This window comes from Macaca mulatta, chromosome 16 (assembly GCF_049350105.2).
Source record: "Macaca mulatta isolate MMU2019108-1 chromosome 16, T2T-MMU8v2.0, whole genome shotgun sequence".
Classification (NCBI taxonomy): Eukaryota; Metazoa; Chordata; class Mammalia; order Primates; family Cercopithecidae; genus Macaca; species Macaca mulatta.
Window position 1 is genome coordinate 3,274,301 of NC_133421.1, and position 15,432 is coordinate 3,289,732.

General features: G+C 61.2%; 1 protein-coding gene across 4 annotated transcripts; it reads left to right on the forward strand.

Annotated features, from left to right (window-relative positions):
- Positions 1 to 134: 134 nt before the first annotated feature.
- WDR81 (WD repeat domain 81) lies at positions 135 to 14,590 on the forward strand. Of its 4 annotated transcripts, none has more exons than XR_003723576.2 (10): positions 135 to 4,051; positions 5,477 to 5,584; positions 5,855 to 6,045; positions 6,168 to 6,358; positions 7,088 to 7,253; positions 7,525 to 7,690; positions 8,383 to 9,086; positions 11,298 to 11,443; positions 11,765 to 11,944; positions 13,360 to 14,590. XR_003723576.2 is itself a non-coding variant. In XM_015118187.3 (10 exons), exons 1-10 carry the CDS (start codon positions 391 to 393, stop codon positions 13,678 to 13,680), a joined length of 5,820 nt encoding a protein of 1,939 aa, XP_014973673.2. In that variant the 5' UTR covers positions 135 to 390; the 3' UTR covers positions 13,681 to 14,590. The 4 variants fall into 4 exon arrangements, 1 of the variants encoding a protein (XP_014973673.2); XR_013405895.1 differs by having other exon boundaries at positions 7,525 to 7,635; XR_001440222.3 differs by having other exon boundaries at positions 7,525 to 7,635; positions 8,383 to 9,072.
- The last annotated feature ends 842 nt before the right edge of the window (positions 14,591 to 15,432 follow it).

The following is a 15,432-nucleotide window of genomic DNA, read 5'->3' on the forward strand; positions in this document are numbered from 1 at the left end:
GGGCCGGGACCGAGCCAGAGCGGAGCAGCGTGAGGGAGGGCGCGGAGGCCGCGGGGCAGGAAGCCGGGTCCCGCCCGGGCCTCCGGAGCCACGTGCGCTTGTTTCCGTGCTGGGGCGATCACGTGACCCGCGTCAGCTGACCCGTCACGGTGGAGCCCGGTGCTCGCGCCCGGCAGCCTCTGCCCCGCCGCGCCCGGAGCGCAGGACCCGCGGAGGGGTAAGCGCCCCCCACGCCCGCCTCTTCGCCGCCGCCGGCTCCCAGCGGCCGCCTCCGCCCCAGCCCCTGCCCCGCGCCCATCCCAGCCCCGCCGGCCTGGCACCCCGGAAGCCGTCGCCTGCAGGGTCGTGGCCGGGCTCAGCCCCGCGCTGCCCCCGGGCGGCCTGGAGGAGATGGCCCAGGGCAGCGGGGGGCGGGCAGGCGCTCTCAGCACCCCGGCGGGAGGCTGGCACCCGCCCCCGAGCCCAGACATGCAGGAGCTGCTCCGGAGCGTGGAGAGGGACCTGAGCATCGATCCCAGGCAGCTGGCTCCGGCCCCGGGGGGCACCCACGTGGTGGCCCTAGTGCCTGCGCGCTGGCTGGCCGGCCTCCGCGATCGCCGGCTGCGCCCGGGACCCTGTCCCCGCGCAGAGGGCCTGGGAGAAGCGGAAGTCAGGACTCTGCTGCAGCGCTCTGTGCAGAGGCTGCCTGCCGGTTGGACGCGCGTGGAGGTGCATGGGCTGCGGAAGCGGAGACTGTCCTACCCTCTGGGCGGGGGCCTGCCCTTTGAGGAGGGGTCCTGCGGCCCTGAGACGCTCACTCGCTTCATGCAGGAGGTTGCCGCCCAGAATTATCGCAACCTGTGGCGCCATGCATACCACACTTACGGGCAGCCGTATAGTCACAGCCCTGCCCCCTCAGCTGTCCCTGCCTTGGACTCAGTACGGCAGGCTCTGCAGAGGGTCTATGGTTGCCCCTTCCTGCCGGTGGGCGAAACTCCCCAATGCCCATCATATGCCAGAGAAGGCCCCTGTCCCCCTCGGGGCACCCCTGCTTGTCCTAGTCTTCTACGGGCTGAGGCCTTGCTGGAGTCGCCGGAGATGCTGTATGTGGTACACCCTTACGTGCAGTTCTCCCTCCATGACGTGGTCACCTTCAGCCCTGCCAAGCTGACCAACAGCCAGGCCAAGGTGCTGTTCATTCTCTTCCGCGTGCTGAGGGCCATGGATGCCTGTCACCGCCAGGGACTGGCGTGCGGGGCCCTGTCTTTGCATCACGTCGCTGTGGATGAGAAGCTTTGCAGCGAGCTGCGACTGGACCTGAGTGCTTATGAGAGGCCCGAGGAGGACGAGAATGAAGAGGCCCCAGTGGCAAGGGATGAGGCGGGCATTGTGTCTCAAGGGGAGCAGGGAGGGCAACCTGGGCAACCCACTGGCCAGGAGGAACTTCGGGGCCTTGTGCTAGATTGGGTGCACGGCCGCATCAGCAACTTCCACTACCTCATGCAGCTGAATCGGTTGGCAGGTCGGCGGCAGGGGGACCCCAACTACCACCCCGTGCTGCCCTGGGTGGTGGACTTCACTACGCCGCGTGGGCGCTTCCGAGATCTGCGCAAGTCCAAGTTCCGCCTCAACAAGGGAGATAAACAACTGGACTTCACCTACGAGATGACGCGGCAGGCATTCGTGGCAGGCGGGGCGGGCGGCGGGGAACCCCCTCACGTGCCTCACCACATCTCAGACGTGCTCTCCGACATCACCTACTACGTGTACAAGGCTCGGCGCACGCCTCGGTCGGTGCTGTGCGGCCACGTCCGCGCACAGTGGGAGCCCCATGAGTACCCGGCCAGCATGGAGCGGATGCAGAACTGGACCCCCGATGAGTGTATCCCGGAGTTCTACACCGATCCTTCTATCTTCCGCTCCATCCACCCTGACATGCCTGACCTGGACGTGCCAGCCTGGTGCAGCTCCAGCCAGGAGTTCGTGGCTGCCCACCGAGCCCTGCTGGAGAGCCGCGAGGTGTCCCGGGACCTGCACCATTGGATCGACCTCACGTTTGGCTATAAACTCCAGGGCAAGGAGGCAGTCAAAGAGAAGAATGTGTGTCTGCACCTAGTGGACGCCCACACTCACCTGGCCAGCTACGGGGTGGTGCAGCTCTTCGATCAGCCACACCCCCAGCGCCTGGCTGGGGCTCCTGCCCTTCCCCCTGAGCCTCCCCTCATCCCCAAGCTGTTGGTCCAGACCATCCAGGAGACCACAGGCCGGGAGGACTTCACGGAAAACCTGGGACAGCTTCCAAATGAAGTGGGCCGGCCAGTTTTAGAAGCCACTCCCTGTGAGGCTAGCTGGACCAGAGACAGGCCGGTGGCAGGAGAAGACGACTTGGAACAGGCCACAGAAGCTCTGGATTCCATTTCCCTTGCTGGGAAAGCAGGTGACCAGCTGGGCTCCTTCTCCGGTCAAGCGTCCCCTGGCCTTCTGTCTTTCTCAGCCTCCCGTCCAGGCCGCAGGAATAAAGCTGCTGGGGCAGACCCTGGGGAGGGCGAGGAGGGGAGGATTCTTCTTCCCGAGGGCTTCAATCCCGTGCAGGCCCTGGAGGAGCTGGAAAAAACGGGCAACTTCTTGGCCAAAGGCCTAGGGGGCCTGTTGGAGGTGCCTGAGCAGCCCCGGGTCCAGCCGGCTGTGCCACTGCAGTGCCTGCTTCACAGGGACATGCAGGCGTTGGGTGTCCTGTTGGCGGAGATGGTGTTTGCCACCAGGGTGCGGACGCTGCAGCCCGATGCACCTTTGTGGGTACGCTTCGAGGCCGTCCGGGGGCTCTGCACACGCCACCCCAAGGAGGTCCCTGTGTCTTTGCAGCCTGTGCTGGACACACTCCTGCAGCTGAGTGGCCCCAAAGTCCCCATGGGAGCAGAGAGGAGCAAGCTGGACCAACTGTTTGAGTACAGGCCTGTCTCCCAGGGCCTGCCCCCACCCTGCCCAAGCCAGCTTCTCAGCCCCTTCAGCTCCGTGGTTCCCTTCCCGCCCTACTTCCCGGCGCTGTACAGATTCATCCTCCTGTACCAGGCAAGGCGCGTGGAGGACGAGGCCCAGGGGCGCGAGCTGGTGTTTGCCCTGTGGCAGCAGCTGGGCGCAGTGCTGAAGGACATCACCCCCGAGGGCCTGGAGATCCTGCTGCCCTTCGTGCTGTCACTTATGTCCGAGGAGCACACGGCTGTGTACACTGCCTGGTATCTGTTTGAACCTGTTGCCAAGGCACTGGGCCCCAAAAATGCCAATAAGTACCTCCTGAAGCCTCTCATTGGTGCCTACGAGAACCCCTGCCAGCTACACGGCCGCTTCTACCTGTACACGGACTGCTTTGTGGCCCAGCTGATGGTGCGGCTGGGCCTGCAGGCCTTTCTCACTCACCTCCTGCCCCATGTCCTGCAGGTGCTGGCGGGCGCGGAGGCCTCCCAGGAGGAGAGCAAGGACCTGGTAGGGGCTGCCGAGGAGGAGGAGAGCGGGCTGCCTGGGGCCGGGCCTGGCTCCTGTGCTTTTGGGGAGGAGATTCCCATGGATGGGGAGCCTCCTGCCTCCTCGGGCCTGGGGCTGCCAGACTACACGTCTGGCGTCAGCTTCCACGACCAGGCTGACCTCCCTGAGACAGAGGACTTCCAGGCCGGGCTCTATGTAACTGAGTCTCCCCAGCCCCAGGAGGCTGAGGCTGTGAGCCTGGGCCGGCTGAGTGACAAGAGCAGCACCAGTGAGACCTCCCTGGGTGAGGAGCGGGCTCCAGACGAGGGGGGCGCCCCCGTGGACAAGAGCAGCCTTCGATCAGGCGACAGCAGCCAGGACTTGAAGCAAAGCGAGGGCTCCGAGGAGGAAGAGGAGGAGGAGGACGGCTGCCTGGGGCTAGAGGAGGAGGAGGGGGAGCAGGAGGAGGTCACCGGAGCATCTGAGCTCACTCTGTCTGACACGGTGCTGTCCATGGAGACGGTTGTGGCCGGCGGCAGTGGGGGAGATGGGGAAGAAGAGGAGGAGCCACTGTCTGAGCAGTCAGAGGGCAAAGAACAGAAGATCCTCCTTGGTAAGCTGCCAGGTCTGGGAGGTGTTGGTCAAAAACACCTCCTGCTTCTCCCTGCACACTTGCAGAGCACCTGCTCTGTGCCAAGCAGTGGATCGAGCCAGGGCCACCTGCAACACAGATGTGGGTTTGCCTTCACGGAACTCACACCCAGCAGACAAGATGCTGCAGTGTAGACGGTCTTAAGCAAGTGTATTATGTTAGTGCGATAAAGAACACGGCTGCGTTCCTAGGAGGGAGTGGAACATGGAGCTTTTCAGGGGCGCCGTGGCTCACGCCTCTAATCCCAGCACTTCAGGAGGCCAAGGCAGGCAGATCACCTGAGGTCAGGAGTTCGAGACCAGCCTGGCCAACATGGTGAAACCCCGTCTCTACTAAAAATACAAAAATTAGCCAGGCGTGGTGGTGGGCACCTATAATCCCAGCTACTTGGGAGACTGAGGCAGGAGAATGGCTTGAACCCGGGAGGCAGAGGTTGCAGTGAGCCGAGACTGTGCCACTGCACTGCAGCCCGGGCAACAGAGCGAGACTCTGTCTCAAAAAAGAAAAAAAAAAGGTGCTTTTACATCTAGTTTTCAAGGGTCAGAGCAGGCTTCCTTAAAAGCAGAGACAGTTGAGGTTCAGGTAGGAGTAGGAAGGAGGTAGGCAAAAATGGGCAAAAAGAAAGTCTGAAGGCTGAGGGAATAGCGTGTGTGAGGCTCTGAGGCTGTCATGTTCCATTAAAGAAGAGAAGCAGGGGGCTGGGCGCGGTGGCTCACACCTGTAATCCCAGCACGTTGGGAGGCTGAGGCGGGTGGATCAAAATGTTAGGAGATCGAGACCATCCTGGCCAATATGGTGAAACCCCATCTCTACTAAAAATACAAAAAATTAGCCGAGCATGGTGGCGGGTGCCTATCATCCCAGCTACTCGGGAGGCTGAGACAGGAGAATCACTTGACCCTGGAGGTTTAAGGAGAAGAGTCAGGGCGGTGGAAGGTGGAGGTTGCATTGCAGTGAGCTGAGATCGTGCCATTGCACTCCAGCCTGGGCGACAGAGCGAGACTCCGTCTCAAAAAAAAAAAAGAAGAAAAGCAGGGAACAGCCATTATGGGGAGACCGAGGGAGTGGAGGGAAGAGAGGCCAGAAGGGAGGTGGCCAGGGCCGGGCCAGGCCTCGTTAAGGAGCTTCAGAAGACCCACGGGCAGGCTAACTTCCTGCAGGTCGTGCCTGTGGAGAGGAGCCTGGAGCAGCCAGAGTCCCACAGGCCAGGGCCTAGGCACCTCTGCCACTGTTACGTGGAGGGGGATGGTGTGGGACAGCCGGCCTGGGCTGGGCTCTTGGCAGAGCTGCAGCCGAAGGTGGTTGAGTGGGGTGCCGTGGGGTGGGGTGGGAGGGGTCGTGAACTCATGTTATCTGAGGAGCTCAGGGCCTGCTCCCACCCCACAGATACAGCCTGCAAGATGGTCCGCTGGCTGTCTGCCAAGCTCGGCCCCACAGTGGCTTCTCGCCACGTGGCCCGGAACCTGCTCCGCCTGCTGACGTCTTGTTATGTTGGTAAGGAGGCTTGTGGTCGGTGCTGGAGATGAGGGTTTCTCCCAGGCCCTCTGCCTAGCTTAAGCCCTCTCCAGCGGGGATCCTTCCCACCCCTAGCTCAAATCACCCACCGGCCAGGTGCTGGGTCCCAGTCTGTAAGCGCCAGCAATTGGGTAGGGCCGGGCTGGTCCCCAGGCCAGAGTGAGCTCAAGCAGCCAGTACAGCCCTGCAGGGTCAGGCTCCCCCCGGCCCTCCACTGGCGACTCAGGACTGCTGGCCCTTCCTTGGTAGGACCCACTCGGCAGCAGTTCACGGTGAGCAGTGGCGACAGCCCTCCGCTGAGCGCTGGCAACATCTACCAGAAGAGGCCGGTCCTGGGCGACATCGTGTCAGGGCCGGTGCTCAGCTGCCTCCTCCACATCGCCCACCTGTATGGGGAGCCCGTCCTCACCTACCAGTACCTGCCCTACATCAGCTACCTGGTCAGTCGCTGGTTTGGCAGACCCGGGGCTGGGAAGGCTGAGGACCTGAGGGCCGGCCCGGGGTCTCTGGGTGCCAGGGGGTCCCTGGGGCTGCCAGGCCCTCATCTGCTGGGTGGTTCTAGGTGGCCCCAGGGAGTGCCTCAGGCCCCAGCCGACTGAACAGCCGTAAGGAGGCAGGGCTGCTGGCCGCAGTGACATTGACTCAGAAGATCATCGTGTACCTCTCAGACACCACGCTCATGGACATCCTGCCCCGGATCAGCCATGAGGTCCTGCTGCCCGTGCTCAGCTTCCTCACCTCCCTCGTCACGGGGTAGGCCTCTGCCCCAGCCGCTGTAGGGGGACCGGCCCAGTGGAGGGGCTGCCCAGGAGGGGCTGGGAAGCTCAGGGGAGAGGACGTAACGCTGGGCTGGGTGTCAAGGGTCCTGATTTTGATCCCTGCTATTTAACCCTGAGCAAGCCACACCCTTTTCCTGTGCCTCAGTTTCCTCATCTGGTTTGGACCAGTTGGTCTTGGAGCTCCTTTCATTTAAAGCTTTTGATATGACCGGGTGTGGTGGCTATGCCTGTAATCCCAGCGCTTTGAGAGGCCAAGACGGGAAGATTGCTTGAGCCCAGGAGTTCAAGACCAGCCTGGGCAACAAAATGAGACCTCATCTCTAAAAATATATATAAAGGCTGGGCCTGGTGTCTCACGCCTGTAATCCCAGCACTTTGGGAGGCCGAGGCGGGTGGATCATGAGGGTCAGGAGTTCGAGACCGGCCTGGCCAATATGGCAAAACCCCATCTCTACTAAAAATACAAAAAAAATTAGCCAGATATGGTGGCTCATCCCTGTAGTCCCAGCTACTCGAGAGACTGAGGCAAGATAATCACTTGAACCTAGGAGGCAGATGTTGCAGTGAGCCGAGGTCGCACCACTGCACTCCAGCCTCGGTGACAGAGCAAGACTCCGTCTCAATAAAAATAACTGAAGCTTTTGATAGATTCTGGTCAAGTCCTGCAGAACCGGGGACTGGAGCTCATGAGCTCTGTTTCCAGGTTCCCAAGTGGGGCCCAGGCCCGGACTATCTTGTGTGTGAAAACCATCAGCCTCATCGCCCTCATCTGCCTGCGCATCGGACAGGAGATGGTCCAGCAGCACCTGAGCGAGCCTGTGGCCACCTTCTTCCAGATCTTCTCTCAGCTGCATGAGCTTCGGCAACAGGTGGGCAGATCTGCGGGGCCAGGGCAGGCCGGGGCGGGGGCTGTGGACCCGGCTGACCTCCCGGGCGTCTCACTCACAGGATCTGAAGCTGGATCCCGAGGGCCTCGGCGAGGGCCAGGGCGGGCTGGGGTGGGGGCTGTGGACCCGGCTGACCTCCCGGGCGTCTCGCTCACAAGATCTGAAGCTGGATCCCGAGGGCCTCGGCGAGGGCCAGGGCGGGCTGGGGTGGGGGCGGTGGACCCGGCTGACCCCCTGGGCATCTCGCTCACAGGATCTGAAGCTGGACCCCGCGGGCCGTGGTGAGGACCAGCTGCCACAGGTGGTCTTCTCTGATGGGCAGCAGCGGCCCGTGGACCCTGCCCTGCTGGACGAGCTGCAGAAGGTGTTCACCCTGGAGATGGCGTACACAATCTACGTCCCCTTCTCCTGCCTGTTGGGTACTGCCCCATCACGTTCCCCGTCACAGCCTTCGTGGCTGTCTCCTCCCTTGGGAGGCCCCATTCTCTGCCCTTGCCCCAGAGTCAGCAGTAGGTTCTAAGCAGTTTTTTTGGGTGAGAGCAAAGGGATTTGGCCTCAGACCCGTACCTCCAAGGTGACATACAAACAGGGACTGAGCAGTAGCCAGCAAGAGAGGCCCAGGAGCTGGCCTGTAGCATCCCTGGGGAAGGCAGGAGAGTCAGGGCGGTGGACTGGCTGTCTGCAGGAGCTGAGAGGGAAGGAGAGGCCTCCTGTTTACGAAGCTTCCCCTCTGGGCCCTGCATGGTGCTGTGCTAATCGTTTCAGCGTGTCATCTCCCTGCAGAGGACAGACAGCCCTGTGGTGACACGTGTTATCATCCCGCCACTGAAATCTAAGCCTTTGGGAGGCCAGGGCACCACCTGTCTTGTTCCGTATTCTATTCCTAGTGCCCAGCACGGCACAGCACATATAGAAGACGCTCATGTGTACATCACAACGGAATGAATGCACATTTCACCGGGGAGGAAACTGAGGCTCAGAGACAGAGTTACTTGCCCAGAGTTGCAGAGCCAGTTCCTGCCCCGTCTTCTGTGGCTCCCGAGTCCTTGGATGGGTGATAGCAGCCGCCTGCCATCTTCCCTGTCTCAGGACCTCTCCCACTCCCATCCAGGTGACATCATCCGGAAAATCATCCCCAACCACGAGCTGGTTGGGGAGCTGGCGGGGCTGTACTTGGAGAGTGTCAGCCCGAGCAGTCGCAACCCTGCCAGCATGGAGCCCACCGTGCCCAGCACCGGCCCCGAGTGGGACCCCCAGGGTGGGGGCTGCCCTCAGGATGACGGCCACTCGGGGACCTTTGGGAGCGTCCTGGTGGGGAATCGCATTCAGATCCCTAATGACTCTCGGCCTGAGACCCCCGGACTGCTGGGCCCCATCTCGGGGGTGGGTGGCAGGGGCCTGGGCAGCGGGAGCGAGGACAACGCCCTGAAGCAGGAGCTGCCGCGGAGCGCCCACGGGCTGAGCGGAAACTGGCTGGCGTACTGGCAGTACGAGATCGGCGTGAGCCAGCAGGACGCCCACTTTCACTTCCACCAGATCCGCCTGCAGAGCTTCCCAGGCCACTCGGGGGCCGTCAAGTGTGTGGCCCCCCTGAGCAGCGAGGACTTCTTCCTGAGCGGCAGCAAGGATCGAACCGTGCGCCTCTGGCCGCTGTACAACTACGGCGACGGGACCAGCGAGACGGCCCCCCGTCTCGTCTACGCCCAGCACCGCAAAAGCGTCTTCTTCGTGGGCCAGCTCGAGGCCCCGCAGCACGTGGTGAGCTGTGACGGGGCTGTGCACGTCTGGGACCCCTTCACAGGTGAGCGGGCCCAGGTGAGGCCTGTTCTGTTCCTGCTCCTGTGCCCGCCAGGCCTCTGGGAAGGGGCCCGAGGGTGGGGCTGCAATGCTGCGGAGTCTGGGGAGACCCAGAGAGGCCACCGAGAAGAGCAGTTAGGGTTTCTAACCTGTTAGACTTGAGTCTGAACTGGCTCCACCAGCTCACTTCCCTTGAGCAAGTTCCTGCTGCTGGAAGCATCTGTTTTCCCATCGATAAACAAAATCAGCAAAACAGGCTTAGACGATAACATGTGGGAAGGCCGGGCGCGGTGGCTCAAGCCTGTAATCCCAGCACTTTGGGAGGCCGAGGTGGGCGGATCATGAGGAGGCCAGGAGTTGGAGACCATCCTGGCCAATATGGTGAAACCCTGTCTCTACTAAAAATACAAAAATTGGCCAGGCGTGGTGGGGGGCGCCTGTAGTCCCAACTACACAGGAGGATGAGGCAGGAGAATGGCGTGAACCTGGGTGGCAGAGGTTGCAGTGAGCCGAGATCACACCACTGCACTCCAGCCTGGGCGACAGAGCGTGACTCTGTCTCAAAAAAATAAAAATAAAGGCCGGGCGCGGCGGCTCAAGCCTGTAATCCCAGCACTTTGGGAGGCCGAGACGGGCGGATCACGAGGTCAGGAGATCGAGACCATCCTGGCTAACACGGTGAAACCCCGTCTCTATTAAGAAATACAAAAAACTAGCCGGGCGAGGTGGCGGGCGCCTGTAGTCCCAGCTACTCGGGAGGCTGAGGCCGGAGAATGGCGTAAACCCGGGAGGCGGAGCTTGCAGTGAGCTGAGATCCAGCCCTGCACTCCAGCCTGGGTGACAGAGCGAGACTCCGTCTCAAAAAAAAAAAAAAAAAAATAAAATAAAATAAAATAAAATAAAAAAGGGCCGGGCGCGGTGGCTCACGCCTGTAATCCCAGCACTTTGGGAGGCCAAGGCGGGCGGATCACGAGGTCAGGAGATCGAGACCATCCTGGTTAACACGGTGAAACCCCGTCTGTACTAAAAATATAAAAAAATTAGCCAGGCGAGGTGGCGGGTGCCTGTAGTCCCAGCTACTCGGGAGGTTGAGGCAGGAGAATGGTGTGAATCTGGGAGGCGGAGCTTGCAGTGAGCCCAGATCGCGCCACTCACTCCAGCCTGGGCGACAGAGCGAGACTCCATCTCAAGAAAAAGAAAAAGAGAAGAAGAGAATACACGAATACATGTAGGGTTTTGGCTTCATGTGTAGCAGATGATATTTGGCCAATGGTTGCTTATTTTTTGGTATCACCATAGGGAGAAATATGGTTAAAAGGGGGAAAGAGATGGTGTCGGGGAAGACAGAGGGAGGGGGCATTGGGTCAGCAATGCTGTGCAGAGAGAGGAGGTTGCTTTGGGGATGGGAGCCTGGACGGGCCATGGAAGCAGGAAGGTGGGAGAGTCAAGAAACATCTTTTTTTTTTTTTCCTTGAGACAGAGTCTCGCTCTGTCGCCCAGGCTGGAGTGCAGTGGCGCAATCTCGGCTCACTGCAAGCTCCGCCTCCCGGGTTCATGCCATTCTCCTGCCTCAGCCTCCTGAGTAGCTGGGACTACAGGCGCCCGCCACCATGCCCAGCTAATTTTTGTATTTTTAGTAGAGACGGGGTTTCACCTTGTTAGCCAGGATGGTCTCGATCTCCTGACCTCATGATCCACCCGCCTCGGCCTCCCAAAGTGTTGGGATTACAGGCGTGAGCCACCACGCTGGGCCAAGAAACATCTTTAGGCTGGACATGGTGTCTCACACCTGTACTCTTAGCACTTTGGGAGGCGAGGAGTTGGAGACCATCCTGGCCAACATGGCAAAACCCCGTCTCTACTAAAAATACAAAAAAATTAGCTGGGCGTGGTGGCGGGCGCCTGTAATCCCAGCTAGTCAGGAGGCTGAGGTGGGAGAATCGCTTGAACCTGGGAGGTGGAGGTTGCAGTGAGCCCAGACGCGCCACTGCACTCCAGCCTGGGTGAGATCACACCACTGCACTCCAGCCTGGGTGAGATCACACCACTGCACTCCAGCCTAGGCGACAGAGCAAGACTCCGTCTCAAAAAAAAAGAAACATCTTTAGCATTTTCTAAGGATCCCTGGGGGACGGGAGGCAGCTGTGTGGTGAGTTGGGGGATTAGAAGCTCCCAGGGCTCGTCCATCAGCTGCTGCGACCCCAGATCCACTGTGACTTTCCTTCCCAGGGAAGACCCTTCGCACAGTGGAGCCGCCGGACAGCCGGGTGCCTCTGACCGCGGTGGCTGTCATGCCCGCCCCCCACACCAGCATCACCATGGCCAGCTCTGACTCTACCCTGCGCTTTGTGGACTGCAGGAAGCCGGGTCTGCAGGTCAGGGGGGTCCAGTGCCCTGAGCACTCGCCTGGTTCTCTGGGGACCTGGCAGGGAGGAGAGACTCCCCCAAAACAGAAAGCCAGGATGTCGTTCTGGGGCGCTAGTTAGTTTCTCTTTGGTGCTAGATCACCCGAAGCCGCACACCCTGTGGGGCAGTACTCTGGCCTGTGATGGGGGTGGGGTTCTGGGCTTTTCATGCCCCTTGATGAGGGTCAGAGGCTCAGGCCTTCCTGCCGTGGGGGCTTGGGTGGGGGGCAGGGCCTTGGGGAGCGTGGGATGGGAAGGTGGTGCCTCAGCTCAGCCGCCCTCTCCCTGCAGCACGAGTTCCGGCTGGGCGGTGGGCTGAACCCGGGGCTTGTCCGCGCCCTGGCCGTCAGCCCTAGTGGCCGTAGCGTCGTGGCCGGCTTCTCCTCGGGCTTCATGGTGCTCCTGGACACCCGCACGGGCCTGGTTCTGCGAGGCTGGCCAGCCCACGAGGGGGACATTCTGCAGATCAAGGTGACAGGCCAGGTCCCCCTCCCCTTGCTATGCGGCCCCCGCCCGTGTCCAGCCATCACCCCTGCTTAGGGCCTGCCTGCCCAGGGACAGGCTCGAGCTGGTCTGTCTTATATACCTGGTCCAGGACTGATGGGCAGGGAGGGTGGCCCTCCTGGGCCAACTTGGGAGCCAGTCGCACTGCAGGGGCCTCAGCAGGAGGCAGGCCATGGGGGCGGGAGCCACAGGGCAGGGTTGACCCTGTTGCTCATGGAGATGTTCTAATGAGTAACCCTTGTCCATATTTGTCTTGCTTGGAGGATCAGGGGTCAGGTCCTGTCCGTGACCCAGTTCAGGTTAAATAAAGCTCAGCTGGGAGGCTGTTTACTGCCCGCGGACCACTGAGCAGAGTCCATGGTCCTGCTGGGCTGCCCTGGCGGGGGCAGGAGCAGGCCTGGGCTTGGGGATCCTGCCCCTCTCCTTCCCCTCCCCTCCCTCCATTCTCAGTCACAGGCCTCAGGGAGCTGCTCAGAGAGGCCCAGGAGGGGAGGAACAGGGCTACGTGTGGGAGGATTTCTGCAGGCAGCTGGGACTTTCCTCCCCGTCTTGGCTGGAGGCCAGGAGTCCTGCATTACCCTGCTGAGAGCAGGCCGTCACTGGCTCCCTCCAGAGCCCCAGGGAACCCTGAGCTCAAGTTACCCTAAATTCTAACTTTCCAAGAAAGTATCAGGAGAGCTCTGGGGTCGGCCCGGGTGTGAATTCCGTCTCTGCTGCTTACGGGCCCCATGACCTTGGTATGGTTACTTCACTTCTCTGAGCCTCGCTTTTCCTCTCTGTGAAATGGGGACAATGGCAGCATCCACCGCATAGGGTTGTTATGAAGGTCAAGGTTGTCACGTGCACGCCTGGCACCATGCCTATGGGTCGTTCTCAACTTATGTGATGACTGGGTTACGGATGCTGAGTGTATTAAAATGAAACAGGCCGGGTGCGGTAGCTCAAGCCTGTAATCCCAGCACTTTGGGAGGCCGAGACGGGCGGATCACGAGGTCAGGAGATCGAGACCATCCTGACTAACGCGGTGAAACCCCGTCTCTACTAAAAAATACAAAAAACTAGCCGGGCGAGGTGGCGGGCACCTGTAGTCCCAGCTACTCGGGAGGCTGAGGCAGGAGAATGGCGTGAGCCTGGGAGGCGGAGCTTGCAGTGAGCTGAGATCCGGCCACTGCACTCCAGCCTGGGCGACAGAGCAAGACTCTGTCTCAAAAAAAAAAAAAATGAAACATGAATATGGTGTGTGTGGGAGGGTGGTGGTCTGTCACCCACCCAGGACGGCCTGTCTCCCTGGAGAGACTGCGGAGGGAACTGGGGAGGCCTTGGGGCTCAAGGGTATGCGGAAGGTCCCAGGACCCTGCTGAGACTCTCCTCTCCCGGGACAGGCGGTGGAGGGCAGCGTCCTGGTCAGCTCCTCCTCTGACCATTCCTTGACCGTCTGGAAGGAGCTGGAGCAGAAACCCACCCATCACTATAAGTCAGCGTCCGACCCCATCCACACCTTTGACCTGTACGGCAGCGAGGCGGTCACCGGCACTGTGTCCAACAAGATTGGCGTCTGCTCCCTGCTTGAGCCGCCCTCCCAGGCCACCACGAAGCTGAGCTCTGAGAACTTCCGCGGCACGCTCACCAGCCTGGCCCTGCTGCCCACCAAACGCCACCTCCTGCTGGGCTCAGACAACGGGGTTATCCGCCTCCTGGCATAGGCTGAGGCAGGAGCTGGCCGGGCAAGGGTGGGAAGACATCTGTGGGAGCGTGTCTGCTCACCCTGTTCCCCGAGCAGCAGCTGCCTCCCCGGAGGCCCTGGGTCCCACGCCCTGGGTGCCCACATGTCCTGCCAACTAGGGCCTCCAACTGGAGTGGGGGAGTCCCGGCCCTTAAATCACCAGAGCCACCAAGCCTGCCAGAGGAGTCTCATTCATGACTTGGGGACGCACTGCTCCTAGCAAGCAGGAAGTGAGAGCAGGAAGAAGCATTGCTACCTTCACTTCTCCCCAGCTCTGCCCTCTGGGTCCACATGAGGACAGGGAAGCTCGGGAAGGGGAAGGGAGACTGGCCCTGCCCAGCCGGTCTCTAGCCCCTCACCCCACACTGGGCTCTCTCTGCCCTGTCCCTCTAGGACAGGGAATCTGGCCTGGTCCAGAGCACTGATGGTGCTTGGATTCCAGCCTAAGGGAGGCTGGCCATGGTCCAGGAGTTAAGGGCCTGGGTCTGGGGTTTAAGTGGCCACCCACCCAGGCCCTGGCCAGTGTGGGACCAGGAGGGGAAGGAAGAAAGAGGCTAGGAGCAGGGGAGAGAAGGTGCACTTGGCCAGTGGTGCCTGCCCGGAGTGAGCCCATGCCTTGCCTGCCTACCCCTAACTACAGTGTTTGTGCCTTGAGCTGAGGGGGCAGCCTCTGGGCCCTGAACCCCTGCTGGGGCTCCACGACCCTGAGCGAAGGGGTGAGACAAATCATCTCTGCACCTCGGGTCTCTGCCAGAGGAAGACTTAAGCATCCCTGCAGCCTCACCTTCTAGACGGAGATGAGGTCCAGGGGTTGGCCCTTGCTGCCTCCTCACAATTTGCAATAGATGTAAATAGGACCAATAAATCCTTTGGAAGAGCCATGGGGCAAACTGAGGCTTGTCTTTTTTTTTTTTTTTTTTTCAATAGAGATGGAGGGTCACTATGTTGCCCAAGCTGGTCTCCAACGGCTGGGCTCAAGCGATCCTCCCGCCTCAGCCTCCCAAAGTATTGGGATTACAGGTGTGAGCCACCGCTCCCGGCCTGAGGCTTATCTTGCTGGTGGTGTCAGGGTGGGGAAAGTTGAGACCCAGCAGTTTCCAGGACAGTGAGGTGGGAAGCAGCCCGATGCAGGGCAGTGAAGAGCAGGTGTGAAGGTGGGAAGCAGCCCGATGCAGGGCAGTGAAGAGCAGGTGTGAAGGTGGGAAGCGGCCCGATGCAGGGCAGTGAACAGGTGTGAGGGTGGGAAGCGGCCCGATGCAGGGCAGTGAACAGGTGTGAGGGTGGGAAGCGGCCCGATGCAGGGCAGTGAACAGGTGTGAGGGTGGGAAGCGGCCCGATGCAGGGCAGTGAACAGGTGTGAGGGTGGGAAGCGGCCCGATGCAGGGCAGTGAACAGGTGTGAGGGTGGGAAGCGGCCCGATGCAGGGCAGTGAACAGGTGTGAGGGTGGGAAGCGGCCCGATGCAGGGCAGTGAACAGGTGTGAGGGTGGGAAGCGGCCCGATGCAGGGCAGTGAACAGGTGTGAGGGTGGGAAGCGGCCCGATGCAGGGCAGTGAACAGGTGTGAGGGTGGGAAGCGGCCCGATGCAGGGCAGTGAACAGGTGTGAGGGTGGGAAGCGGCCCGATGCAGGGCAGTGAACAGGTGTGAGGGTGGGAAGCGGCCCGATGCAGGGCAGTGAACAGGTGTGAGGGTGGGAAGCGGCCCGATGCAGGGCAGTGAACAGGTGTGAGGG

Excerpts from the sequence above, each read along its gene's own strand:
- WDR81 (XM_015118187.3), top strand. The coding sequence starts at position 391 with ATGGCCCAGGGCAGCGGGGGGCGGGCAGGCGCTCTCAGCACCCCGGCG. Across the intron at positions 4,052-5,476 it reads AGAACAGAAGATCCTCCTTG|ATACAGCCTGCAAGATGGTC; the intron begins GTAAGCTGCCAG and ends CCCACCCCACAG. Across the intron at positions 7,691-8,382 it reads CCCCTTCTCCTGCCTGTTGG|GTGACATCATCCGGAAAATC; the intron begins GTACTGCCCCAT and ends ACTCCCATCCAG.